Source organism: Lagenorhynchus albirostris, chromosome 1 (genome assembly GCF_949774975.1).
Source record: "Lagenorhynchus albirostris chromosome 1, mLagAlb1.1, whole genome shotgun sequence".
Lineage (NCBI taxonomy): Eukaryota > Metazoa > Chordata > Mammalia > Artiodactyla > Delphinidae > Lagenorhynchus > Lagenorhynchus albirostris.
Window position 1 is genome coordinate 132191075 of NC_083095.1, and position 26937 is coordinate 132218011.

At 51.0% G+C, this 26937-nt stretch overlaps 1 protein-coding gene across 1 annotated transcript; it reads left to right on the plus strand.

The window, feature by feature from the left end:
• Positions 1-5506: 5506 nt before the first annotated feature.
• On the plus strand, positions 5507-24171 carry PPCDC (phosphopantothenoylcysteine decarboxylase). The gene is made up of 5 exons (XM_060154250.1): positions 5507-5715; positions 18267-18362; positions 19246-19374; positions 23011-23179; positions 23570-24171. Exons 1-5 carry the CDS (start codon positions 5530-5532, stop codon positions 23653-23655), a joined length of 666 nt encoding a protein of 221 aa, XP_060010233.1. The 5' UTR covers positions 5507-5529; the 3' UTR covers positions 23656-24171.
• Positions 24172-26937: the final 2766 nt, after the last annotated feature.

The following is a 26937-nucleotide window of genomic DNA, read 5'->3' on the forward strand; positions in this document are numbered from 1 at the left end:
CATGGACCTTATTCTGTAATTTTTTGTGTCCCTCTTTGTCTCAAGAGCAGGGAAGAGTCTGATTTAGCTCTGTATCCTGTGCGCTTAAAACATACAAGAGGCTCAGTAAATGTTAAGTATTAAGTGCTGCAGTGATGAGCAGTGTGGGATGGGGCTGGGGCGGGGGTAAGTAGGTCAGACAATCTGGGCCAGGCCCAGATGAGCACAGGAAATACCAAGAACTTGGAAGCTGGTGTTCCCGACAGGACTCCCCGGAATGGACTACAGTTCCCAGAAGGCTGAGAAGTGGACTGCAACTCCCAGAAGTCTGCGCAGTCGTGGAGGCTGCCGGCGACTGTAGTAGCGTTGCGTGCCAGTCAGAATCTGTGGGAGGGGCGACCGAGGTATCGCGATATTTTGGGGGCTTCTCCGAGACGCGCCTGACGCGGGTGAGGAGTCTGGGGGGCCCTCTGGAGGCTGGTTTGACGCGGTGGGGCAGGAGGGAGGCTGGAAAAGCTTCTTTCGCGATTTTGGGTCTGTGGCTCTGTGTGTGACCTCAGAGAGTGTGTGTGTGTGTGTGTGTGTGTGTGTGTGTGTGTGTGTCTGTGTGTGTGTGTGTGTGTGTGTCTGTGTGTGTGTCTGTGTGTGTGTGTGTGTGTGGCCTGTGGAACCTCTGGGGCCGGAGCGCTATGGACCTCTTCCCGTCTCCATCCTGAAGTGGGGCATTTATATATATATATACACGCTCCCATCCCGGCTTTGTGCTGCTCTGCAATTAACTAGTACCATTTAATCTAGTTTGAAAGTTGGTCCTATCGGTTACCCACACTTAACCTTTTGCCTTAAAGAAACAAAAACAAAATCCATGAGCCTGCCTCCAGAAAGGAATGGGGATGGCCCAAAGTACAAACTGTATTTTACAAGTTGGTAAAATAGAAAAAGGAAAGCCCTGGGATATTGCAGTTGTCCCCTGGCTCCACCTAAAAGTGCCGAATGGCATTAAAAATGAAAGTGAGGCCAAATTTTGTCAGAGAAAAACTTCGTGCTGTACTTTGAAGTGTTGGAGGCCTGTGCCAGGTAATAGGCAGGGGAGATTCCCAAGCTGGGGAAGTGGTGGGTATCTTGGGGCAGGAGTTTTCCACATCTCTCCAAGTGACTGAGAGATGGCAGTTCTCAGTCACTCCCTCACTAGTAGTCACTGCGTGTGTATGTAATATGTATCTATATATCCCCAACATGTGGCCTTGAGGAGGGGTGCCTAATGGGATTCCAGGAGTAGCAGACTCTGGAAGCATGCCTGCTTCTGGTTTGAGAGAAAAGCAGTCTTTTTGTTTTTTTGTTTTTAATTTTCTTGGCCGCACTGGCAGCACATGGGATCTTAGCTCCCCAGCCAGGGATCAAACCTGAGCCCCTTGCATTCGAAGCTCGGCGTCTTAATCACTGGCCTGCCAGAGACGTCCTGAGAGAAGAGCAGTCTTAGCAGAATGTCAAGACCTTGAGCTCTCCCTGAAGAGTTCCTTGCCTTTCCTTGGAGGAAGGGGTTTAAAGTGCCCCTGTGGCCACGTGACTCCTTTTAATGACTGGGTTTTGGGGAAGAGTACCACTATGGGGAACTATAGGTGTTTCATTATTACTGGGGCAGGGTTGTATTGACTGGTGGGAGATGAGGCCAGAGCAGACTCTTGGGGCCAGTAATAGGAACTTTGACGTCAGGCTAAAGGATTCAAGCTCTTAATGGATCCTGAATCCCTGCCTACCCACCCAAATTTGGTTCTGCTTTTTCCTAGGCCCCAGTTCCTCATCATTCCTGTGCTGTGCTGGGCTCGTACCCCATCTGGCTTTTTTTTTAGCCCTGGTCCTGCCCTGGCTGCACATCTCCCCATATTGTGACTGGCAAGTATTCCTGAAACTTTTACTTAACTCTGTCCTAACTAAACTCATCAGAGAAGGAGACTTACACATCACAAGTCTGCCACAGCTGAGGCTCTTTACTCTGTCTGGCCTTGTCTTTCTAAAGGACAGAGAAACTGTCATTTTTTCTGGCTGTGACTGTATGCATGTGGCTACCTGCATGGCTAGTGCCCTGGGAGCTTGAGGCTCAGTAATCACAGCCTTCAGCCCTATAACCTCTCTGCCTGCCAACTCTTTCTGCTGCTCAAGAGTTCCTATGAGTAGAGCAGAGCTCAGGAAAATGAGGTGCTGTCTACAGCTCCCTTGGCTGTGCAAATAGATGGTTCTAACAGGGACTGGGTAGAGTAATAGACTTACTGGTTTGGGATTTGATCTATTTTTGAGAGTAAACATAAAGAGCTGCTGGGACTTCCCTGGAGGTGCAGTGGATATGGCTCCGTGCTCCCAATGCAGGGGGCCCAGGTTCAATCTTTGGTCAGGGAACTAGATCCCACATGCATGCCACAACTAAGAGTTCACTTGCCACAACTAAGGAGCCCACATGCTGCAATTAAGGAGCCCGCCTGCTGCAACTAAGACCCAGTGCAACCAAATAAATAAATATTTTTTTAAAAAGGGACTTCCCTGGTGGTCCAGTGGCTAAGACTCTGTGCTCCCAATGCAGTGGGCCCAGGTTCTGTCCCTGGTCAGAGAACTAAGGTCCCGTATGCCACGTTGCATGGCCAAAAAAAAAAAAGAATTAAAGGGCTTCCCTGATGGCAGAGTGGTTGAGAGTCCGCCTGCTGATGCAGGGGACGCGGGTTCGTGCCCCGGTCCAGGAAGATCCCACATGCCGCGGAGCGGCTGGGCCCGTGATCCATGGCCGCTGAGCCTGCGCGTCCAGAGCCTGTGCTCCACAGCGGGAGAGGCCACAACAGTGAGAGGCCCGCGTACCGCAAAAAAAAAAAAAAAAAAAAAGAATTAAAAATAAATAAATAAATACATGTTAAAAAAAAAAAAGAACTCCTGCCAGCTGTCACCCTACATGGGACTGTCAGGTTGAACTGATTTGACCTTGCTTTCAGATGTTGGTTAAATTTTCCACTTTCTGATCCTCAAGTACATATCCCCCCCACACCCGCCTTCTAGAAAGATAGGTAGGCTTTGGTCCTTAACAAAGATCGCTCAGCAGGCTAAGTAGTAAATCTTGGGCTGTACCACCTGCTGTGGGGAAGCAGCTGAAGTCACCAGCATGGATTCCTGCCCCAAGTTTAACTGATTGCTTTCTGTAACCTATTCCCTATGAATGATATCAATTTGATGTGGAGGAGGTTTTATTTTATTTTTTTTAATTTTTAAATTTTTGTTTTTTTTTTTTTGTTGTTGCACCGTGCAGCTTGTGGGATCTTAGTTCCCTGACCAGGGGTTGAACCTGGGCGCTTGGCAGTGAGAGGGCCAAGTCCTAACCACTGGACCACCGGGGAGTTCCCTGGAGGAGGTTTTAAATTCAGCTTCTGGTTTTGCAGGAATCTCCATGTCCTTGCACCAGTTGGCTGGGGTAGGACAGGGTCCAGGTTTGGGATTTGGCAGGCGGGTTTCCCTGGAGAGCGCAGAATGTGCCTCTATCACCTACTGTGGGTGCTCACTAGCACACTGATTAGTTCTGGGAAGCTGGCTGATAGGCCCTCTAGACCTTGTCAGTTGTTAACAGGGCTCTCGAGGCCCCAGAGTAGACTCAGTTCTGCTCTGGGCAAGCATGACCCTGGCTGAGGCCCTGACGTAGAGGTTGAGATCGCTGGCAAATGGAACTTTGGGGGAAGTTCTGTTCTAGGGAACTGGCCTGTGCTTAACGCCTGTTGAGAAGGGTCTGGGCCCCTCGGAGACCCTTCCAGGTAGAAGTGGAATAATAGACCCAAACATGATCCTCAGCTCATGTGGTTATGTGCCTGAGTCTTGAAGGCAAAAAATGGGCAAAGAGGCCCTAAGGAGCCAAGGGGCCTGTGGAGTGAAGAGGGAGCCCTTATGGGTGTGCAGCCACATAGATAGCCATTGGGTGACTCACTGGACTTCCTCCTCGGGGTCTGCCTTGGTCTCCCTTCCCCTTGTTGATTCTACCCTTTTTGAGTACATCTCCCAGGACCCCCTTGTAGAGAGAGCCCCTTACCTCTGTCTTTCATGCATTGACTCAGAAGTTTTCTGATGGAAGGAGCTTCAGAGATCACCTGGTCCTATCTTTGCATTTTTCAGATGAAGAGACATGTCCAGGGAGGGAATGACCCTGAGCCAAGGTCACATACCAGGTCAGGAGCACAACCATGGCCAGGGCCCAGGGCTCCTGATTCATAGCCCAGGCTTCTGTTCTCTGCCCCCCTCTACTTCAGAGGGTACAGTTTATTACCCATTCGGCAGATGTTCAGGACCTACTACAGGCCCGATACCCGTCTGGCAGTTGGTGTTTAGACCAGGTCGCACATTCAGGGAGCTTGCTGGGGGTGTTGGTGGTCATGGGAAAGTGGAGAGGGAAAGGCAAGGAAACCGATGTACAGATTGAATCAGTGATCGCCAAAAAGGTGCATCCCAGAGAAGGACCCATCTCAAGTGATTTCAGGTGTGACTCTTGTCTTCTCAATTCATGCACAGATCCCCTAAAGGCAGCGGCTGTCTCTTCCCCAATTTCTTTGCCAGTGCTAGATGTAGTTGGTCCTTGATAATTGTTGCTGATGGAGTATGTTTTGCTGGCCCAGTCTGCCAGAATGTAGGTTTTGATGTGTTCATCAGCCATATTATGAACACTCACTTCTAGCAACATCTGAGGGCCAGAGGAAGAAACCAAGCAGCTAGTCTCATGGGTGGCCTTTATCCTTTTTATGCTTGTCTCTTCTCTGCCTTGGATTTGTAGGGTGGTGCCTGATCCACAGGGAGGGACAGAGGGGCAAATCTCTCAGCTCCCTGGAGCACCCAAACCCCCTTGTTGCATAGGGTTCTACCCCACAGGCATCCCTGGAACCTACCCTGCCCTGCCACTCTCTTCAGCCAGCCTAGCCCACTGCAGTGGCTCCTTTGTCTGCCCCCTCCAGTCTCTTCACCACCAAGGCCCCCTCCACACTTCTCACCAGCACCGTCTTTCTAAAGTGAAAACGCACCATAGCCCTCACTGCTCTTGACACTTAGTCCTTGACCTGATTTTACAGCCTTACCTCCTGCCCACCCCACTGCCCCCCACTTCCATCACGCTTTAGCCTCACTGCTAAGCTGCTTTCTGTTCCCCAGACCTGCCACCCTCCTTCAGGCCTCTTCACCTCTGCAAGATTGCTCCTTCTTGCAAAGTTATTTTCTTGCTTCTCTGAAAAACTTCCTCGTCCTGCAGGACTCAAACTGAATGTTATTTTTTTGGTCTCTGACTTACTCAGACAGTAACTCCTAGGCAGCACAGCCTCATGACGCTGGCCGCATTACATTGTGACTGACCCACGTGGGATGAGCGTGTCTGACCTTCTTACCACACTGTGTGCTCCCAGAAGCTGGGACTGTTGACCCCTCAGGAACCCTAGCATCTGGCCCAGGGTCTAATACAGGGTGCTCAATACATTTTGGTTGAATGTATGAATGAAGCAGGCACCCCCTGTTCTGCTTTTAGATCCTAAATCCTGGCAGAGCTTTATGGAGCCCAGTTCTGGCAGGCTCCCAGGACTCGAAGCCACCAGACCGCACATGGAACCCAGGGCCACGTGTCCAGCTGCTGCACCCTTGGTGAAGAGACCGTTCCGTGTTCTTGTCGGTGTCACTGGGAGTGTTGCAGCCCTGAAGTTGCCTCTTCTGGTGTCAAGGCTTTTGGACATTCCTGGCGTGAGTATGCTTACTAGACAGCCTCGGGCATTGGAGGGCTGATGCTCTGGGGCCAGCCTGTTTTTGTGCAGTGCACAGGGTTTTCTTTTTCTTAATCATGGTGTTTGTGGAAGTCCTCTGTGTGCATTGGTATGTGGGGGACGTGGAGACAGAGACCAGTGCGACAGTATAACCAGGAGCTAGATTAGGTAGTAGACAGAGAGTGAGGGGAGACTGCGAAGGGAACGCTGTGGTGAACGGAGGTGTTGGGTTCCCAAACATTTGCTTTGAATTCCCTGAAGTCCTAGCATGAGAGAAGAGCTGGCTGGAGAAGTGCGGCAAGTTCTCAGCGCCGCCTGGCTGCCTTGTGCTCCCTGCCTCTGCTTTCACCCCATCCTGGACATTGTGGCTCTGTCCTCCCTCCTTGTTAGACACCATGGGTGTCCTGTCAGTCCAAATGCACTGGAACCTTAGGGGCTCCCCGCTGCCCGCAGCTCTGGTTTCAAACTCTGCTCCTTCAGGTGTTCAGAGATGCCCAGGGGCCACCACAGTGTGTTGGAGGTGGGGGGCTTAGCCCCCTGCCTTTGGTCAGATCACCTCAACTTTGATGAGTTTTATATGTAGGGGTTCTGGGGCATATTCTTTTGCGGGAAAAGTTCAAGGCTTTAAAAAATGTGAAAGCGAGCTGGTGATAACCCCACTTCTTCGTCTGGTAACCTAGGCCCTTCACTGGTCTGCCACTCTCCAGCTATCCCACGCTCCACCCTGATGGCCTTTGCTTTGGCCCAGCCCCTTCCAGGCTGTGCCGCCCTGCCTACTTTTCCCTGCCTTTTCAAATTCTCCACAAACACTTCATGTAAAAGCCTTCCTGGCCTGCCTCAGCCCATGTGGTTTTGCTCCCTTCCTTTTTTTTTTTTTTTTGGTGATTGTTTTATTGTTTTTTTGCTGCGAGGCATGTGGGATCTTAGCTCCCCGACCAGGGATCGAACCTGTACCCCCTGCACTGGAAGGCGAAGTCTTAACCACTGGACCACCAGGGAAGTCCCTGCTCCCTTCCTTTTAAAACTCATTTGATGTATTAAAGAAAAGCTAGAAGTTAAGTGGTAAAAACAGGTTTTATTCAGAAAAACTATTGCAATAGGGGAAAATAGATCTCAGTATAGAACTGGGTTTAATTCTGAATACAACAAGGAAAAGTGGAGATTTGTAGCCAAGGAGCAGTGTGTGTGCGTGTGCGTGCGTGCGTGCGTGCGTGCGTGTGTGTGTGTGTGTGTGTGTGTGTGTCAGTGGATGGAAAATTACTAAGAGGAAACATCAGGGGTAAGGGAGATTTTAGCAAAACTGTCCTGACCGGATTCTTGCTGAAGGCAGCCCAGGTGATCTGGGGGCTGTTGGGGGATGAGGAGCCTGATGAGATATCCAGGCTGATCACATATCGAGCGTAGGGGATTCTGGCTAAACCAACTTAGCAGGAATCTTGTTCTGGAGGACGAAACCCAAAGACGGGTCTAGTTGAAAAAGTGGCTCCAAGGAACCTGACTAAAGTTTGGTTAAGAAGAGAATCTTGACCAAGCTGTGGAACCATAGGTTATCTTTGACACTGCCTGTGTTGTCAGACACTAGTTTTGTGGAGTGCTAAGCCGTTGAGGCCCAGGCTGTGCTTTTTTCCTTGCTTGATACAAACATAGCACCTAACTCAGGGTGGCGCAGGCGGGTGTACCCTAAGTGTCCAGCAGGGAGCAGTGCTCACTTGCAGATGACTGTGTAGGGAGTCACAGGCAAGGGCGGGAAAGCTGCTTTTTTTTTTTTTTCCAACTTTCCACAAACTTATACCCAGAAAGTCACCCCCTTACCCCACCCTCCAGGCAGCCAGGGATGCCAGTCAGGCCAGAAGAGGGAAGGGAGGAGAGTGTTGTGGCTGCTCTGAGGCTGGGCACTGGTGCTTTGGGGCAGTAACCCCTTCGGCCTGCCTCCGCCTCGTGTGCCCAGAACCGTTGGTAGGAGCTGGCCAGCTAGAGCCTTGAGGGCGGGAGGCCTGGAAGCGTTGCTGCAGCAACAGCCTCTGCCACCGCCCTCTGGGGAGGGAGGGAGCCATGCAGTTCCCTTTTCCCATAGCCCCAGAGCAAGTGAATTTCCGGACTTGGGGTAAGTGGGGGCAGGGAGTCCTATCCCAGGAAACAGATGAGCAGCCTCAGAGCAGAGGGAAATGGCAGCTCCACCGCTTCCTGCCATCCCACACAGCCAGCATTTATGCGGGTGTGAGGAAAGGGTTGCCTGAAGCAGGGAGGCTCTCCAGCCTACCCTAGGCCTTTTAGTCCAGCCTCTGTGGGGAACAGGCCACATGTGGAATGGGACTTGGCTCTCCATCTCTGGCTGGAGTTGAAGCTGAAGGTCAGGCAGCCAGAAGGGCAGTGACAAGGAGAGAGGACTGCCTGACTTAGCCTCTAGGAGCCTGCCTTTCTCATTTTAAAATAAAGATGATGGCTGCCACCCATCCCCTCGGGAATGTTTGCAAGGCTGGGGGAGGGGGACACAGGTGAAACTGCCATCTTGTGCCCACAACTAGGCGCAGCTCCTGGCACACGGAAGCGCTTAACACTGTTTGTTTCCTGTCCGTCCCCCTCTCCTTTTCCCTTGTTGTTGTGTCCTTTGGGGCAGCCACACGTGGTGTGGGGTGTTGGGGTTGGTAGATGGCCCATGTGGGAAGAGCCGTGGAGCCGCCGTCCATCCGCTTATGTGGAGGGGCCCGCATCCCTCTCATCCTGTGGGTAGACAGCTCTCCAGAGAGCCTGGATTCGCTCAGTGGAGTCCTTGTGAGGTGTTGGTAACCAAAGGGGGAATCCCTGCTTGCCTTGTGTTGGCCCCGGGGGGGTGGCCTTTCCCCTGGCTCTTCCCCACACTCCCTGATGGTACTGATCTCCCCAGTGCCCCCCTCTGGGTCACCTCCAAGAGTAGTCTTTGTCCCTTGGAGCAGTCCTTCTCAGCTCTTTGCCTAAGTCATGGATTCACATGCTTGAGGCTTTGCTGAGCTCCTTTAGGGATCCCTAGATTTTGACTAGCAAACGAGCAGCTGGGATATGGGCAGCAGGGAGCTGGGTGATTCTACAGACCTGGCTCAGGATTACTCCTGATCCACCAGTGTGTTGAGGCTTCCCAGGAGGACCATTGACCTGGAGCCAGACCAAGGAGACTATGGGGGAGTGATGGGGAGGGGTAGATTTGGTTTTCTGCCTCAGTCACCAGCAGCTGGAGAGAGTGGCCACCAGCAAAGAAGCCTTGGAGGCTTTGTGGGAGGTGGGAGGAGCTGGACAGTGGGGGCCAGCCCTCCCTCAAAAGAGGCGTTGCACATAGAGGATTTCTCACGCTGGGACTGTGGGCAAGTCAGGTCTTTTTTATGGCCTCAGTTTTCTTATCCCTGCAATAAAGTGGGGGCCAGGTACCCAAATGATGCATCTCCAAGGCCTCTTCTGGCATGAGTGGTAGAAGATTCTAGATGTGAGTACAAAAAGCACTAGGACCAAAGGCAGCCTGAGAGAAGGTCCTGGGGTGTAGGAGCTGTGGCTGTTTTGCAGTTCTGTGATCGTCATGTAATTGAGTGGCACTTACGTCTGAGCAGTTAGCTTAGTCAGTTTCTGCCCTTTGGTTGGTACCCTCCTCACTATGGAGGAGAAAACCGAACACCTCTCTAGCTTTTGCTGGGTAGGTGTCAGCAGGACTGAGAGCCAGAAGAGGATTTCTAAAAGTGGAAAAAATCTCCCACCCAGGGAGTTGGCAGGCCTTGGCCTTAGAAAAGGCTGTTTCCAGAATGCCTGTGAGGACATTCAGGACTGTTAAGGGTGCAGGAAGAGGGCCCTGCTCGTATGCAGAATGAAGTAAATTCTGCTTTTCCGGAGGACTGTTGTGGCAATATCTAGAGAAAGCAAAAATGGTCACAGCCCTTGCTTCACCCATAGGATTGAACCCTATAGGGCAGGAGTCTCCAACTCCGGGGCCATGGACCGATACTGGTCTGCGGCCTGTTAGGAACCGGGCCGCACAGCAGGAGGTGAGCGGCGGGCGACTGAGCGGAGCTTCATCTGCCTGCCTCTCCCCATCGCTCGAATTACTGCCTGAGCCATCCCCCCGCCCCCCCGCCCCGTGGAAAAATTGTCTTCCATGAAACCAGTCCCTGGTGCCAAAAAATGTTGGGGACCGCCGCTATAGGGTACAAAAGTTCACCAAATGTACAAGCATGTTCATTTTAGCACTGTTTATAATTTTAAAAGAAAACTGAAACAAACAAAATATCCAACAATAGAGCTGTGGTGCAGTTGTGGTTCAGGCTCTTGATGGATTCGGAGGCAGCAGTTCAGAAGAATGGGTGGATCTTGTGTGCTGATATGGGCCAGTCCTCAAGGTATAAGTGAAATGAGCAAGGTGCTGAAGTTAGTAAAGTGTGGCCCACAGGCCAAATTCTTGTTGTCTGTTTTTGTATGGCCTACGAACCATACATATGTAAACTATTTACATTTTTAAATGGTTGAAAAAAATCAAAAGAAGATTATTTTGTGCCATATAAAATTATATAAAATGCAGGTTTCAGTGTCTGTAACATTTCATTGGAACACATCCATACCCATTCATTTAAGTATTGCCTATGGCTACAGTCTTGCTACTATAGAGTAGAGTAGTTGTGACAAAGCCTAAAATAGTATCTGGCCCTTTATAGAAAAGGTTTGCCAACTGCTGGCATATAGTATGATTCCTTTTGTGTGTTCACGTATCAAAGTTACTGCCTGTGGTCCTCCCCCTGGAGGTGGTTACCCTTGTGGAGAGATGGGGGCAGGAAGGGAGATTTGTATTTTGTGTCATTCTGTTCAATTTTGATTTTCTAACCTCTCTGTGTACTTATTTTGTTTCATTTTTTAATTTTTTATTTATTTTTAAATAAATTTATTTATTTATTTTTGGCTGGGTTGGGTCTTCGTTGCTGTGCATGGGCTTTCTCTAGTTGTGGCAAGCGAGGGCTACTGTTCGTTGCGGTGTGTAGGCTTCTCACTGCAGTGGCTTCTCTTGTTGTGGAGCATGGGCTCTAGGCGCATGGGCTTCAGTAGTTGTGGCACACGGGCCTAGTTGCTCTGTGGCATGTGGGATCTTCCCGGACCATGTCCCCTTCACTGGCAGGTGGATTCTTGCGTCACCAGGGAGGTCCCCTTATTTTATTTTTTAAAGTCAGTGGGGCTTTTAGTAGGGATATCATGGAATGTTCTTTGTAATTTTATGCTTTTTTTTTTTTTTTTAATCTCATTGAGGAAAGGAGAGCAGGAGAAACATGTCCTGATTTGAGGTTTTTCTTTCTTTCCAGGCAGGGGCCACCTGCCTGCTCTGTGTTCCTGCTGTGGAAACTAATCTACTCAGCAGTAGCACTCTGAGGCATTTTTCTGGACCTGCGCTGGCTTGGCTAGCCCCATCCTTCCCTGGCTTGCTCCCCCAGGGAGTGACCTCTGCAGGCCACTGGTTGGAGGCAGCCAGCCCTGGGCCAAGGGCTCTTGCACCCAGGGTCCTTCCCTGCTACTCCAGAATAGCGTCCCTATGGAGAGCCTCTGCAGTCTGCTTCTCTCGTTTCATTCTTTAGAAATTTCTCTAGTTGGGGAGGGATTAGCAGCTATGTCCTGCTTGAATGGCAGGATGGGCCATGCGACTAGAATACCAGCTCCCCCAGGAGGCCGGTTTGGAGGCAGAGGACAGAACAGCAGAGCCTGCTGGGAAAGGACAAGGGTCACAATAGGGCTGGGAGGTGCAGCGAGCTGGAGGGGCCTCTGGAGGCCCTGTGGTCCAGATGGCTCATGGCTCCGGAGGAGAAACCAGGCCAGAGAGGAAGAATTTGCCAGAGATTCCCCCAGCCAGTGGACTGGCGGAACTAGGGCTCAAGGCCAGTTTCCTGACTACCATCAGCAAGTGGACTTGAGCTCAGATTATGGGCATTCTCTACTCCACCTAAACACGGCCATGAGGCTGAGAAGCCCCAGGCAGTTGTGGACTCCTGCCTGGTCTGTCTTGCTTTATAGTCAGGGGTCATGTATACCCCACCCACTTGTTAGACACACTGAGCCCTTACCAGCTCTGGCTCCCATGTATGTAGTAGGCTCAGTAAATGTTTGTCAAGTGGAGACATCATTGTGAGCCATTGGGACACCCACTCAGCCAACCGGAACTCCCTCAGGGATTTGTTAATGAGGCCACCTCCTCCACAGCTTCCCCCCACCCCAACCCCATGTGCTGACGGCACCCAGAGCCCTTTTTTCTAGAGTATGCCCACCACCCCCATGCTCAGAGTCATGCCAGCTTCTTGGCTGGCCCCCAGGCACTACCAGTGTCAACACTGGGAGGCCCAATGTCGGGGTCTTCTGCTGTGTGTGTCAGCCCAGAGGACTAAGCCACTAAAACTCTGGGTTCCTTGCCTTGTGCCGGGTTAAGTCATAGCCGGTGTTTCCTCTTTAGAGTCCTCATCAGTCTCCTGTGGAGCCATCATCACATGCCCTACTAGAAACACCTGCTCTTTTCTAGCCACTGAGCTGGGGGTTCCAGCTGGGGCTCTTCTTTCCTTGTATATGCCAGAGCTGTGCTATCTAACACGGTAGCCACTAGCCACATTCAAATTTAAATTTAAATTATTAAAATTAAATAAAACCAAAAGTTCAGTTCCTTTGTCACACCAACCACACCTCAAGTGCTCAATAGCAACATGTGGCTAGAGGCTGCCATACTGGACAGCACAGGTGTGACATGTTTCCTTCACTGCAGAGAGTTCTATTGGATGATTCTGTAGAGTAGTGGTTCTCAACTGGGGCAGTTTTGCCTCCTAGGGAACACTGGACAATGTCATTTGGTTGTCATACTTGAGGAGAGGGTGCTACTGGCTCATGGTTGTAATGGATAGAGGCCAGAGATGAGGTTGGAGGTGGACATTCAAGCCATGGGATTTATCTCATCCTGTGGCTGTGAAAGTGCTTCTCCACAGATCCCTTTGATATCTGCCCCAGAAGCAGCCTGGGCCAGACCAGGGGCCTAAAAGTAAAAATGGAAGTATTGCCCCAAATTCTGTTTTCCATTTCCCCTCCCTGACTCCCCAGGAGCCCCAGATGGGATTGCTGATGTATTTTCAACAGAGAAAGGAACACCAGACTTGCCAACTGGTTTCAGGAAGAAATCTCTATAAATGCTAAGCAAAATGCAGGCAGCTTATGTAATAGGGTCTGGCCAAGCCTTGGTCACATCACACAGAAGTTCAGGTTAAAAATATTAAGACATAAAAACTGTTGGCCAGGGTCTCGCCAGGGGGCCAAGCACAGAGCTGCCTTTCAGGAACTCTGATGTGTGTGAGAGATTGTTTTAATGTCCAGCCCCGCTTCTACGATGACCCAGGAGGGTGTAAGAGAAAGCCAAGGAGGGTTCCTGTCCTCAGGAGTTTTCTGCTCTGCCAAGACTCCTTAGCATTTGCTGAGGGAAAGGTCAGGGTGAATGAGTGACTAGTCCAAGTTATTTAGTATCTCAGAAGGTAACACAACATGCCTTCTTTTTTTTAATGTGTGCCAACCCAGGGCCTAGCTCTTGGCTCCCAGGACCTTTTTACAGAGTGAATGAAAATGAAAGAACAAAGCCCACAGGACTGAAGAATCAGATCAAGTGACATACTTCTAAAACCAGAAAAACTAGCCTGGGCCTGCCAGACAACACCGGGGTCAGGGTCACTGCCAAGGAGAGGTGGCTGCTTGATAGGGGTCAAGGGAGGGACATTGGGAAGGATGGGCTTATCACATACTCTTCACATTACTCTTTAGGAAAGACATTGACCCCAAGAAGCTCCCTAACAATGACAGTGTAACCTGGGAGGGTAGCCAGAGACGGATAGATTGAGAGACTAGGGGAAGATCTTAAGGGGAAGATCTCAAGCTGCAGCTATGGACCAGGGTGGGAGGCCTACTTGGACCCCTGGTTGGAATTCCCCAGGAGCCAGGGGGAGACTGTGAGGGGGATGCAGAGGGAAGGAAAAGGTAGAGCTGAGAGGGAGGAGGGAGCCCCTGAACAGGGCCATCACCAAACTGGGAATGTTTCTGAAGGCTGGCCCTAGGCACAATCCTCACTTTGAGAACTGGCAGGCCGTTTGGGAGTTGGGGAGAGTAGGGGAACTCGATCTTCAGGAAGCAGCTTTCCAAATTTCAGAATAGAGAGAGGATGAACTGGGGTGATCTTAAGTGGCAAATTGTTCAGGATGGTCAGGAAGCCCTTAGAAATGAAAGAAAGTAATCCTCTTAAGGAAAAGAAGGCAGTGACCAGAAACTGATATGGCTACCTGGGAAAGCCGTCTGTTGAAGGAGACTGGAAAGCAGTTAAATGGAAAGGAGGACATATAACCAAAGATAAAGGTAGAATATGGTCCAGAGGTCACCAGAGTGAGCTGAAGCCTGCAGTGAAACTCAGAATGACCAAGAGGGCTCTTACCTATATTTAGAAAAAGAGCAATGGAACAATGCCTGGTCCTGGAGGCCAATGGTATAACATTAGTGGGGGGACAGAAAGAAATGGCAGGGACTCTTGAGTCCACTTGGCTTCCATTTTTTTCTTTTGAGTTTGAAAAAGGACCAATGGTGGCAGAAGAGACTTGAACCCAAGTTGGGTGATTCATCTCCTGAACTTGGCAAGTTCTGTCCTGGGGTGCTGAGGTTGTGGTTGGTGACCTACAGGATGTGTGGGAAACAGCAGAGGGGCTAGAGGCTGGAGATGACTAATGTCCATTTATCAAAAAGGCGGAAGAGGTAGGCTCCACAAATTAGAAAAAGCTTGTGAGCCCTTAGAAAAGCACTTAGAAAATGGTTGTTACTGGAGTTTGATAGGGCTCACTGAGGAAAAGCCATATCTATTTTATTTTATTTTATTTTGGATATTAGAGTATTTTTGGATTTGGTGAGGGCTTTGATGGAATCTTAGGACATCCCCCTGGACCACCTGGTAATGTTATCAGCATGTTTATAATCAGGGAAAGATCCTACTTGGAAAGGGTTCATTCTTGATTCTTTCCCACCCCAGCCCCCCAACCTGTGAACCTTGGTGAAGGGCTCTGCTCTTGACCTTGTCCTTTTCATCATTTGGATTTGTGTCTTGGGGCTACTGATGGTGGTACTGGCTGAGAACAGGCCAGGAGGAACAGGATTGAAATTTTTGGAGCTCTTTACATAGACTGAGCAAACACTGGGCCGACTCTGGAAAGGTGGAATTCACCAGGGAAATGGGAGGGGCTACATTTGGGAAAGTAACAACGCAAGTACAGTTTGGGGCTTGTGGTTTAGTAGCAACATGGGTGAAAAGAACTTGTGAGGTTTTGCTGATTGCAAACCCCATATACTTCAGTAGGAGGATGTGGCTTCCAGGAGAGCTGATGTGGGCTCAGGCTCCATTGATTTACACTCATTGGATGCCAGGGCCATGAGACTTCAGGTTCCCTGAGCCTAACAGGTTGCCACCTTCTCAGAGCTCTGTACGCAGAAGAGATGGCTCCTACCTCTGAGTTCTTCAGTTTGGGGAAATTTCATTTTATTTCTTTTGTAATTTTCACCCCTCTATTTTTCTATTCTCCCTTTCAGGAACTCATTATTAGTCAGATTTTGGACCTCTTGAGTTGGTCTTCTGATCTCATCTTTTTTTTTTTTTTTTTTGGGCTGTGCCATGCGGCATGTGGGATCTTAGTTCCCCAACCAGGGATCAAACCCTTGCCCCCTTCAGTGGAATCGTGGAGTCTTAACCATTGGACCACCTCATCTTTTTCAATAGTATTATCCATCTCTTTATCTTTCTCTTCTACTTTTTGGAAAATTTCTTCTAAACTTATATTGAATTTTTTATTTGACTATTTATAATTTTAATTTCCAAGAGTTCCTTTTTGTTCCCGGAATGTTCATTAAAAAAGAAAAAATCTGATCCTGTCTGATCTAATCTGATCTGTTAATGCTTCCTTCCACTTCCATATCTTATGTGTTGATATATCTTAACTGCTGGGTTTTTGTTTATGTTTTTGTCCTCTTCTCTTTGTTCTGGTGATTCATACCTTTAAAAAAATCCCTTTACTTTTATTTCAGTGGGCTTTTGAGAGGGAGTAGAGTTTAATCCACTTTATTTAACTGAAAGTTTATTCTTTTATTTAAGCTTTATATATCTTTTTGTCTTAAATGTGTCTTTTCAGACACATTTTGATGTGATTGATGGATTTTAAAACATCCAGTATGAGAGTCTGAATTTTGATCAGGGAGTTTAGCCAATTATATAATTACTATAATTGCTATTCTATTAGGACTTCTTCCATCTTATTTAATGCTTTCCGCTTATCATGTGTTCTCTCTGCTTTTTTTTTTTTTTTCCTTTCCCTATCCTTTATTGTGTAGATTGAATTTTCTTCTGCTGGTTCGAAAGTTATATATTCTTCTTCTTGTGGTTAGTTCTAACTTACTGTGCCCCACACCCTACGTCATTACTGTCTTGTGTCTTAAGAGTCTCAGCACCATCCTGCCTTTCACTGCTCTCCCTGTGCTGGTCCTGTGACATCTTCAGGGCTGGGTTCCATGGAGGGACAGCAGCCCTGTTCATTTGCCATCTTGCTTAGAACTGGACCAGGCTCATTCAGGGCTATCCTAGAAGGGACTCCCTGGCTCAGCAGGAGTTTGGTTTAAATGACCATTAAAGAGGTCCCTCAGGTTTTGTGCAAGTTTGGGGGATGGTAGGTTCCAAGAGGGAGTGAGTGGGAGAATGGACAAATCTGAGAGCTCTTCAGCAGAGCTGGGAGCACCAGACCTTTTGAAGTTCTTCTGCAGTCTGCCTCTCTGAGATTTCTACTCCCTGGTTCCAGCTTTACTCCTAGGTACTGTGCAGAACAGTGTCTGACAACCCACAAAAGGCAGGAAACAAATGAGGAGAGGGAGCCTTGGTGAGATTATAGGGAGGGGCAGGGACTAGGTTGAAATGGCATGGGCACGGCCCATCCAAAGAGGCAGCCCCACCAAGTCCCACCAAGTCATTCTCAAGCAGGAATGTGGGCCCAGCAGTGCCAGAGCACTCAGTTTTGTTTTGTTTTTTTATAAATTTATTTATTTTACTTATTTTTGGTTGAGTCGGGTCTTTGTTGCTGCGCGTGGGCCTTCTCTGGTTGCGGTGAGCAGGCTTCTCATTGCGGTAGCTTCTCCTGTTGCGGAGCATGGGCTCTAGGTGCGCCGGCTTCAGTAGTTGTGGCTCTTAGGCTCAGTAGTTGTGGCTCACGGGCTTAGTTGCTGTGCGGCATGTGGGATCTTCCTGGACCAGGGCTTGAACCCGTGTCCCCTGCATTGGCAGGCAGATTGCCAACCACTGCACCACCAGGGAAGTCCCACTCAGTTTTTTAAAAGGAGCCAGGAAATTGGATTTTCTGTGTGTATATTTGTATATTTTGTATACAAAATATACAAAAAATATTTGTATATTTTGGCTTAAAAATGTTTATAACCCGGGGCTTGCCTTGTGGTCCAGTGGCTAAGACTCCGTGCTTCCACTGCAGGGGGCGCAGGTTCGATCCCTGATCGGGGAACTAAGGTACCACATGTTGCCTGGCACAGCAAAAAAAAAAAAAAAGTTTGTAACCCCATGCAGGCCAAAGAGCACATCTAGCCCAGACACTGCCACCCATGACCCTTGCTCTGGTTAGTTGATGATCCTGTCCTTGTCACCCTTGACTTTTTTCCCTCCTGGATAAATGTCCCCCAAAGATGTGATTTCCTACACCCCTCCCCTGCCATTCACCTCTTCTGGGCCCCTTTAATCTGCATGCTTGTTAGTCTGACATCTCGTTTTACAAGTAATGGGAACTGGTCTAGTGCTGTTCACCCTATCATGTGCTATTTCTGTCTGTTAAACACCTTAACCATCCCTCTTGTTTGCGTTATTAATTTATCTGCTAAATGAGTAGTGTGAAGGTAAATATCACTCTTGCCCCATGAGTGTAGGGCACACAGATTTGCTTTTCCTGGAGCCTGTCTGCAGCCAGAGCCCACGAAGCCTTGTTCCTAGAAGTACGGCAAGGGACTCTGCCTGCTTTCTCTCTGGGCCATGGCTGCAGACACCACATGCAGGACCCCAGCTCCCCAGTGCCTTGCCTGCAGAGGGCAGATCTGTGGTGTGGCCCAGAGCTCAGGACCTGTGAGCCTCCTTGGGGTGGCCCCTCCTGCCTGCCATGGCCTGCGTGGCCTTCTTGCCCTAATTTCCCTTCCTGTCTGTCTCTGCCTGAGCGGCAGGAGCCTGCAGCTTTATATACGCTGGGCAGTTGGTGACTCATTCCTCGGCAGCGCCTCAGATAGGGAAGTGAAACGGCTGCACCTGGTGAGGCCTGACCTTCGGGTGACAGCGGAAGTAGCTATGCAAACATGGGGCTCGCTGCCTCGGAGGGAGAAGTCCTCTGCACAGCCAGGCTGTGAGGAAAGCTTTTGCTGGCCTGGCCCCGTGTGGCCTCCAGGCCGGTGGCTCTGGTAAGTTTCTCTTTCTTTCTCCACCCCCACTCCACTTTTTCTTGGTGACAGCTGGAAGTAGCAGTGGTCACAACTGAGAGAGCCAAACATTTCTACAGTCCCCAGGATGTTCCTGTCACCCTCTACAGCGACGCTGATGAATGGGAGGTCAGTGCTGGGGGCCCCAGGGCTGAGTTCCATCGTGTTTGTACCAATCGGACAGGACCATCCTCCCTGCAGCCAATGGTTCTGGTGGCCGGAGCAGACAGGCCAGGCTCAAGTCAGCGGTCAGGGCTCTCTGGGCAGAGGCAATGAGGAAAACATCTGTCTAGCTCTGGCCTGCAGGAGGCCCACAGTCTCCTCCCACCTCAGGCAGACCTCAGCTTTGGCCCTGTGCCTGAGGTTGAGTGTCCTTGTATTTATCTGGGCTGATGAAACCACAGAGGAGCTCTGTTCCCACCACCCTTGTCCACGCGGCTCCCAGCGTCGGGGCTGTGGAGAGTGCCTCACTTCCCACGGCTGCCGGGCTCTGCTTTTGCTCTCCTGCAGAGGGGCGGGCACTGGCCGATTCACTAGACATCGAGTGTGGGCCTCACAGGGGTGCCCTGCCAGGCATTTTTAAACATTCTCAGCCTAGAACATTTCTGGCTGGCCCGTCTTCCCCACCCCGCCCCCTCCATTTCTCACCGCCCAGAGCCTTTCCACTGGCTTGGACAACCCAAGCATCCGCCTCAAGCAGACAGGCCAGGAGTTCCCTGCCAGATGTCAGTTCTCTTGAAAACCAAACCATAAAGGGAATAGCTCAGAGAGACAAGGGGCGTTTGTTTCCTCAGGGCTGGTTTCTCTCAGGCTGTTGGCTCCGTAGCCAATGTTCACCAGCTTAGCTGCAAGAGGGGTGGCAGTGAACTTGGGCGGGGGTCTCTCAGGTGGTCTCCCTTGGGTTCCTGACTTAGTGTACCTGGTCTGTGTTGGCCCTCACCCCACCTGCCGCTCCTCCCTCCACACTGAGAGAATGGCCGGCCCGGTGACCCCACTTCCTTCCCTCTGCCAGATGTGGAAGTGCCGATCCGACCCAGTTCTCCACATTGACCTGCGGAGGTGGGCAGACCTCATGCTGGTATCTCCTCTCGATGCCAACACGCTGGGAAAGGTGGCCAGTGGCATCTGTGACAACTTGCTTGTGAGTGACTCCCTGGGCCCTCCTCCCTCCCTGGGCCTCACTCCCAGTTTGCTGAGCTGTAGACTGCTTCTGTTCTCACCTTGGAATCCCTTTATGGTGGGCCTGTTTGCTTGGAACACAGCCCCCTGGACAACCCTCCACCTGGCCTCACCTGTGCTCCAGCAAGTGGGTAGAAGGCCTGGTTCTGATGGGTTGACTCGACTTGCGGGTGCCCTCTGAGGGTGTCCACCTCTCACCTGCCCCCCGATGCTCAGCTGCTCTTTCTTTGTCCATAGTTCATGGGCTGCCCTCAACATGCTCTTCTGCTGGTCTCCCTGCCCAGCCCCGTTGCCTGCCCACCTTAGCTCTGCCTTCCCACCAGGACCTGGATATCCACATGGGTAATCGGGATAAGAGCGTTTACTTCTGCATGGATCTCTCAGGCACACTTATCTCTCCTGTAGCTTTAGCCACAAAGCTGAGATGTGGTTTTCCTGTATATTATGGAAAGCTTAAAGGGGAAGAAAGGAGAAAGGACGAGAGGCCCAAGGTGGAGGAGAGGAAGAGAAGTCCAGCTGTACAGAGTGGGGATTGTCTTAGGCCTGGGGGACCTCCAGGGAGCTGTTGTCCTTAAAGAGCCTTTGTTTACATGATCATCCTGGGAAGACTGGGTGTGGTCCCCCTCCCTCTCCCTTATCATCCCTCTTCCCTCATCCATTGAGCTTTAACTTGCCATGTGTCAGGCCCTGTGTGGAGGGACACAGAGGACACAGGGAGCTGACAGTCTGGAAGGAGAGGGTTTTTAGAGTATGCTCTGGTGTGTGGTACAGTCAGTCCTTTGACAATGGCATCACCACCTTGCACAGTACTGGGCATGTAGTAGGCATTCAGGAAATGCTTATTGTATGTATGAGGCAATCAGTCATTTTACTTTGGCTAACAGCCAAAGTAAATGAAGTGACTAACGAAGCTGGGTCAAGGTTTTGGGGGTTAGATAGGAGGTTAGTCTCCTCATATGCTTGTTGATTGGTGCTTAAGGTACTTCTCGAAGAAGCTGCTAGTGATTTAAGCATCATTTGGAATAGAGCTCAGGTGATCAGAAGAAGAGCAGCACACAGATTGTGTGGCAGGTGCAGGGGTGGGGGAGTGCAGAGGAGGGCAGGCCTAGGAGCAGTGTTATCAAGAAGGCTTCCTGGTGAGGCTAGTGCCTGGCTGACAGGATGGCGGAGCAGGTCAGGCTCCTGGCCACTTTCATCTAAGTGCGTTAGCATTGTGTGTAACCAGCACCATCTCACCAGATCTCCAGGCTTCCCACTAGTCGGTCAGTAGCCAGCTGATGTGACAAAGCACGCCGACCTCTAGGAGCTAAGCCCTGGCCTGGGCCGATTCTCTGAGGGCTCCTTCCTTACTCCTGAAAGTTCTGCTTCCCTCTTTTCTTCAATGCTGCCACCACTCCCTGAAATCTTTGGGGTTCCCTCCTACTGAGTTGGCTGAGCAGTGGAATATGTTCCCAGGACCAGCCCTGAGGCCCTTTGCCTCAAAGGTTTCCCTTGAAGGTGCAAGTATTTCAAAGAACTGCAAATCTTACACTGCTGTCATCATGGTCTGTGGCTCTGTGCTCTCTCAAAAGATGTTTTGTCCTTATATTCCCCAAAAGAAGCTTGCCCTGCTTCCTCCCTCCTTCAGATCGTCTCCCTTTCCAGTGTCCAGAACTTGGGGTGCCATTAGAGCAGTGCGCTAGGTATGAACCTCTGTTCCCAGTCTCAGGGCCCTTGGCCTGGGTGATGTGCATCTCTGTCTGCCCTCTGGCCCACTCAGGCTCTAGCCCTTTTTTGTGCTAAATAACCAAGCAGATCCAGAAAGAGGAGGTGACTTCCCTGGGTCACCAGTATAGCTGGCAGCTGGTCTCCTGACCCGGATCCAAGCCTTCTCTCCACCCAAGCGGATTCCCAGGGGCAGAGCCTGAGGTGCTGCACACAACATGGGCCAAACAGAAGTGACCGTGGGAACTGATGCCTCCTTCCGGCCCTCTTGTGCTGGAAGGTTTGGAGGAGCTGTGGTTTGTCCAGGAAGCGCTGAGTTTTGAGATGAGGTGGGAAAAGCTAGAGAGGTGTGGGGCATGGAGATGTTGAGTTTCTGCTCCAGTTGCTGTGCTTCCCTTAGAGGTCATTGAGAACCCCAGCCCTGCCAACACCTGCCCCACACGCAGTCAAGGGACTCTTCTAGGTATGCTCATGACTTCTGCAGAAGCAGCAGGTGGCACAGGGCCAAGAGGAAGTGTGGACTGAAACTGTCCACTCATAGCCAGGTTGCCTCATTGTGAGGACTTGGTGGGAAACAAACGCTGTGTCTGGGATGACGCAAGCCCCCAGATCCTGAGGCTGTGTGCTGACCAACTTCCTTCCTGTCCCCAGGAGAGGGCAGGGGCACTGAGGAGGGCAGGCATTTTCCCTGGCCTCTTCATGGCATTGTTCTCTGGACTCCCCCCCTTTTTGCAGACAGGCTCCACTTCAGGGAAGGGGTGTGCCAGCCGCTGTCTCCCTGAGGGGCCCACAGCCTAGGCGGAGGCGCCTGAAACAGTCAGAGCCCAGGGGAGCACACTCCTGCGGGCCCCAGAGCTTATTTCTCCCTGAGGCAGCCCCTGGCCCAGGGAGCCTATGCCTGTAATAATAACAGGAGCTACTATTTCTGGAGCCTGTACTTTGTGCCAGGCCTTGTGCAAAGAGCTTTATAAGTATTCTCACCCTCTGCCCTCAAGACCACCCAGTGAGAGGGCTTTTGCAGAGAGGAAGCTGATACTCCCGGCATAAAAGAACTTGTTCAAGTTCTCATGGCTAGTAACAGCAGATAGCACAGCAAGATTTGAACCCAGGTCCACGTGATTGCAAAGCTCACAGCGCTAAAGACTCTGTGAGCTGGTCTGTCCCTTTCATAGCTGCTCTGGTATGTGACTTGGTGGGATGGCCTGGACATCAGGAGGTAGTGAGGTTGCACGATGCAGTGGAGGATGGCATGCGCGGTGTGCAAAGCCTTGCCCTGGATCATCGTCTGGTGTGTCCTTGGGTAATGGCTCACCTCTGGGAAGTACAGCTTCCCCTCTGTGAAATGGGACAGCAACTTCTTTACAGGGTCGCAGTGAGGGTTCATGAGATAACACGTGGGAGAGGGTTTTGTCATGTGGAAGATGTTGTTTTCATGGCCAAGCTTTAGTTGGCCTCAAGTAGAGCTGGTGTCAGGATAGATGAGCCCACCTGCTGGGCAGTGTGGTCCTTAGCTTTGTGGGAACCGCAGGCCTGCCCCCTGCTTCCCAGGTTGCTTCAGTCTGTGAGGTGTGGCTGACTGTGAGGAAGACAGAGGCTTGGGCAGAGGGAGCCCTTTCTGCACAGCAAGGGAGGTCTGCTTGGAGGTGGCTAGGCCATTGCTAGCATTGGTAGAGCACCTCCTGTGTGTAGGGTCCTGTGACAGAGCCTATGGGGAGGTGAGAGGGACCAGGAGACACAGCCCCACCCTCAAAGTATGAGACAGCTCCCTTCAGACAGTAGCTCCCAGTCATCCCAAGTCCTCAGCTGGCTGTGGCCCAGAAGCAGAGGGTAGAATTCGGGAAGGCCGGGGAGGGGTGGCAGGCAGAGCAGCAGGCACCCCCTACCTTCTTCACAGACCTGTGTCATCCGGGCCTGGGACCGCAGCAAGCCCCTGCTCTTCTGCCCGGCGATGAACACCGCCATGTGGGAGCACCCCATCACCGAGCAGCAGGTGGGCCAGCTCAAGGCCTTCGGCTATGTCGAGATCCCCTGTGTGGCCAAGAAGCTGGTCTGTGGAGACCAAGGTGGGTGTCTGGCCAGGCTCACAGCTCATTCCCACAGCCTGGGGCCGCGGCAGGGCTCAGCTTCAGATCCCAGCCTGTTGTGACCTCCAGCTCAGCTTTCTCATCTGGGAAATGGAAATGGTAATTCCTGTCTCTCAGAGTTGTTAGGTAAACTGCCTGGTATCCTCCCTGGCATGCAGCCCATACAGTTCAAGATGGCTGCTGTAACTATTCCTGGGGCCTGTCCTGGGGGCGTCTCAGAAGGGACTTGCTGGGTCTGGCTCAGGCCTGGTCCTGGCCTTCTCAGGCACTGGGCTCTGGGTGGGACACTCGGGGAGCAGTGGGTGAGGGTGGGTGGGGGATGGTCCCCTGCTTCAGTCTGCAGGGTCATAGCCGAACTCTGCTCCCTAGGTCTGGGGGCCATGGCTGAGGTGGGCACCATTGTGGACAAAGTGAAAGAAGTCCTCTCCCAGCACGGTGGCTTCCAGCAGAATTGAACCCGGGGATTTCTGTCACGCATGTCCCTCTGAACTCAGGTGTTTTCAGGCCAAGTTGGTGAAGAAGGTGGACTATGGCAAAATATGGTGAAGACTTCTGCATTTGCTGAGTAGTGGTCTGGCCTGGGCCTGCTCGGGAGCCTCCCCAGGAGCGGGACCTGCCCCAGGTTAAACTAGACCAAAGGCCCAGGTCCCAACTTCTTTCAACCAAGAGACACCTGCTTTCTGGAGTTCCTCCCCACCTTTTCCTGGGATGGGCACAGCAAGCCAGGGGAGCAAGCTGCTGTATTGTTCCTGTGCTCTGGGAAGGGGACTTGGGAATGACCGAGAAACCTTCATCCAACGTTGTGCCCAGGAACTGCTTTTAGAAAGAGCCACAGCGGGAGATCCCCAGACCTTTGGAGCTTCAGCTTCTTGGTGGGGTGCAAGGAAGACTGCGAGGTGGCAAGGCCCTGAGATTTCCCACAGACCGTGCTGTGAGATTGGGGGTACTGAGAATAAAGAAAAGTGACTCTCTGGGAGACTCTGTCCTTCCTTTAGAGCCTCTCTGTGGTCTTAGAGATCCGGGGCCGGGGAAGGGTCTAGGCTGGCAACTGACTGACTGTCCTTAGTTCCTATATCATATGGCAGGTAAGGGCAAAGGGTTCAGAAGCCAGACAGTCCCTAGTTCAAATCCAGCTCTGCCGCATACTAGCAGTGGGACTAGGGCTCAGGGCTCAGCCTTTCTGACCCTCACTTTCCTCGTGGAGTTGTTGAGAGGATTAAATGAGATAATGTATGCAAAATGCCTACCCTACTACCTCTCACATAGTAAATGTCAAATAAAATGGAAGTTAAAGCTAGATATGTATTCATGCCAGTGAGCTTTTCTAACGTGTACTGAAATAGACTGTCTCATTTTGGGAAAAATAAAATCCCCGACCCTAAGCTGACATGCACTTTATACAAGTGACAGGCACACAGCCAGCAGGGTTGGAACCTGACCTGGAACCCAGACCCCTTGCTTCCTGGTGTCGTCCTCATCAGCTTTTCTGTGCCTGAGATGGGGACCTCGGTGTCTGTACCTCCCCCTGCCCCAACAGTGGCACACATGGATGGGGGAAGTAGACTCCAGAGAGACACATGTTCTGCCCTAGAAACCCTCCGCTACCCTGCCTTTGACCTACTGCTGTTTGATGGCTGCTGTGGATTGGGGCTTGTTTGACTGTTTAGAGCTGACTGTTTAGAGCTGACTGTTTAGGCAGGGGCTGCCTTCCTGCCCTCTTGCCTTCCAGGCCGGGGTGAGTGGGTACCCCTTGCATGCTCTCGGACCACTGGGGGATAGAGGCGCCTTAGAAGGGCCCAGGAAGCCTGCTGGCTGGAACCAAGCCTCCAGCAGCCTCTAAGAGCCTTTATCTCTATAGCACTTGACTTAATCAAGTGATCCTTTGGGATAAAATTGTCTTAGGGCACTAAAGAAAATATAACTAAAATGGTAGCATCAAGAACCAACTTCTTTGGCTGGTTTGGGGGTCGGGCATGGTGAGGGCCTGGACAACTGAAATCCAGAGGCAATCCCAAAGTTCCGTTTAAGTGTTTTCCAACTTCCCTCCTTCTGTCCACATCGCCCTTCCTTTCCCTCAGCAACCTCCTAATGAATGGTGAGGCTTCCAGTTTTAACAGAAACTGCTGCTGAGTGCTTGCTGTGTGCGAGGCTCTGTGCTGGGCACTTTAGTGAGGACAGTTGCTCAGGATACCTGCTACAAAATGCCTGTTCTAAAAAGTCACAGGAGCAGAGAAGTTCGTAGGCCTGTCTGTGGGTGCTCATAGTGGGACTGAGCCTTGTTGGCTAGAAGGAAAGAGATGTCCCCGTGGACACGGGCCAGCTGGGGTCCACCCCTCCATCACGGCAGTCCCGCATCCTGTCGCCCACTCTGAATGAGGGTCTGGATGAATGGGCGGGGGCTGAAGAGCCCAGCTATTTCCTGAGCCAGGCTGAAGCTGAGGGGAGGGCAGGTAGTATCTGAGCTGCATTTACCTGGCCCCATCTGCCAGCGGGGTGCTGAGGTGGGCGTGATAACCACTGAGAACAGTCAAAGTCAGAGCTCTTGTAGTTGTCATCATCTTGGGTAGAAATGTTTCTCAGAGAAGGTGTTAGCTTCCCTGATGATTTTTATAGAATTCTGGAAGTTTGACAGAACAGAACATTTGGGTCTGAAATTCTCAGTCTTGTTTGGCAGCCTGGAGCCTCTAGGCTGCCGTGGCTGCTGCTGGGCAAGAGGCGGAAGCCTTAGAGCCAGGGCCCAGCCTCCACGCTGGATCGTCGCCAGCTCTTCCTCCACACGGCTGATGTGTCCCCCTGCCACCTCCCCACTGCCTCAGGGTAAGGCCCTGACTTCGGGGCAGTATCCTCTTGGCCCTCGGTAATCTGGCCCCTGTCTACTTTCCTAGCTCCACCCCTTACCACGCACCAACCCTGCAGGGCTCCTTGTCCTCTTGCCAGACTGGACAACTTTGACCGAGCCCTGTTGCTTCTTGCCTTTGCACATGCTGCCACTTTTACCGGAAGACCATTCTTCCCCTGGCTGCCTCCTACGCATGCCTCTGGATGTACCTGGGTGCCACTGCCTTTGGAAAGCCTTGCCTGGCCAACTCAGGCTGGATTAGGTGGTCCTAGCCCAGGCTCCCATTGTGCCCCCTCTTATTTATTATACCATGGAATTAGTCGGTTTGTGTCTCCCTAAAACTGGGATCTCCTGGAGGGCAGGAGTTGTCCTGTTCCTCACAAAACCTGGCAAGTCATTCCAAGCTTTTTTGTACTGACAAAATTTTTAAAAGCTTTTTGTGTGTGTGTGTGTGTGTGTGTGTGTGTGTGTGTGTATGTGTGTGTGTATTTGGGGGGTTGGGGGGTGTCTTGCTCGTTTCTGAGCCAGGCACCCAACCTAGGAGCCATAAAAGCAAAGATTGATAAATTTGACTATAGAAAAATAAACAGTTCCACCTAGCAACAGCCCAAAGGCAAGGTCAAAAGACAACAAACTGGGGAAATTATCTACAGGTCATATAACAAAGGGCTAAATCCCTTAATATACAAAGAGTTCCTCTACATTGATTAGAAGAAGGCGAAGAACACAAAAGAAAAGTGAGCAGAGGATAAAAACAGAGTCCACATAAACACACACACACACACACACACACACACACACACACACGACTATAAAAGCTATTGAGCCACCTTCACGAGGAGAGTGGTGCAAATCAAACTACACTGAAATGAAAGTTTTCACATACTAGGTTGGTAAG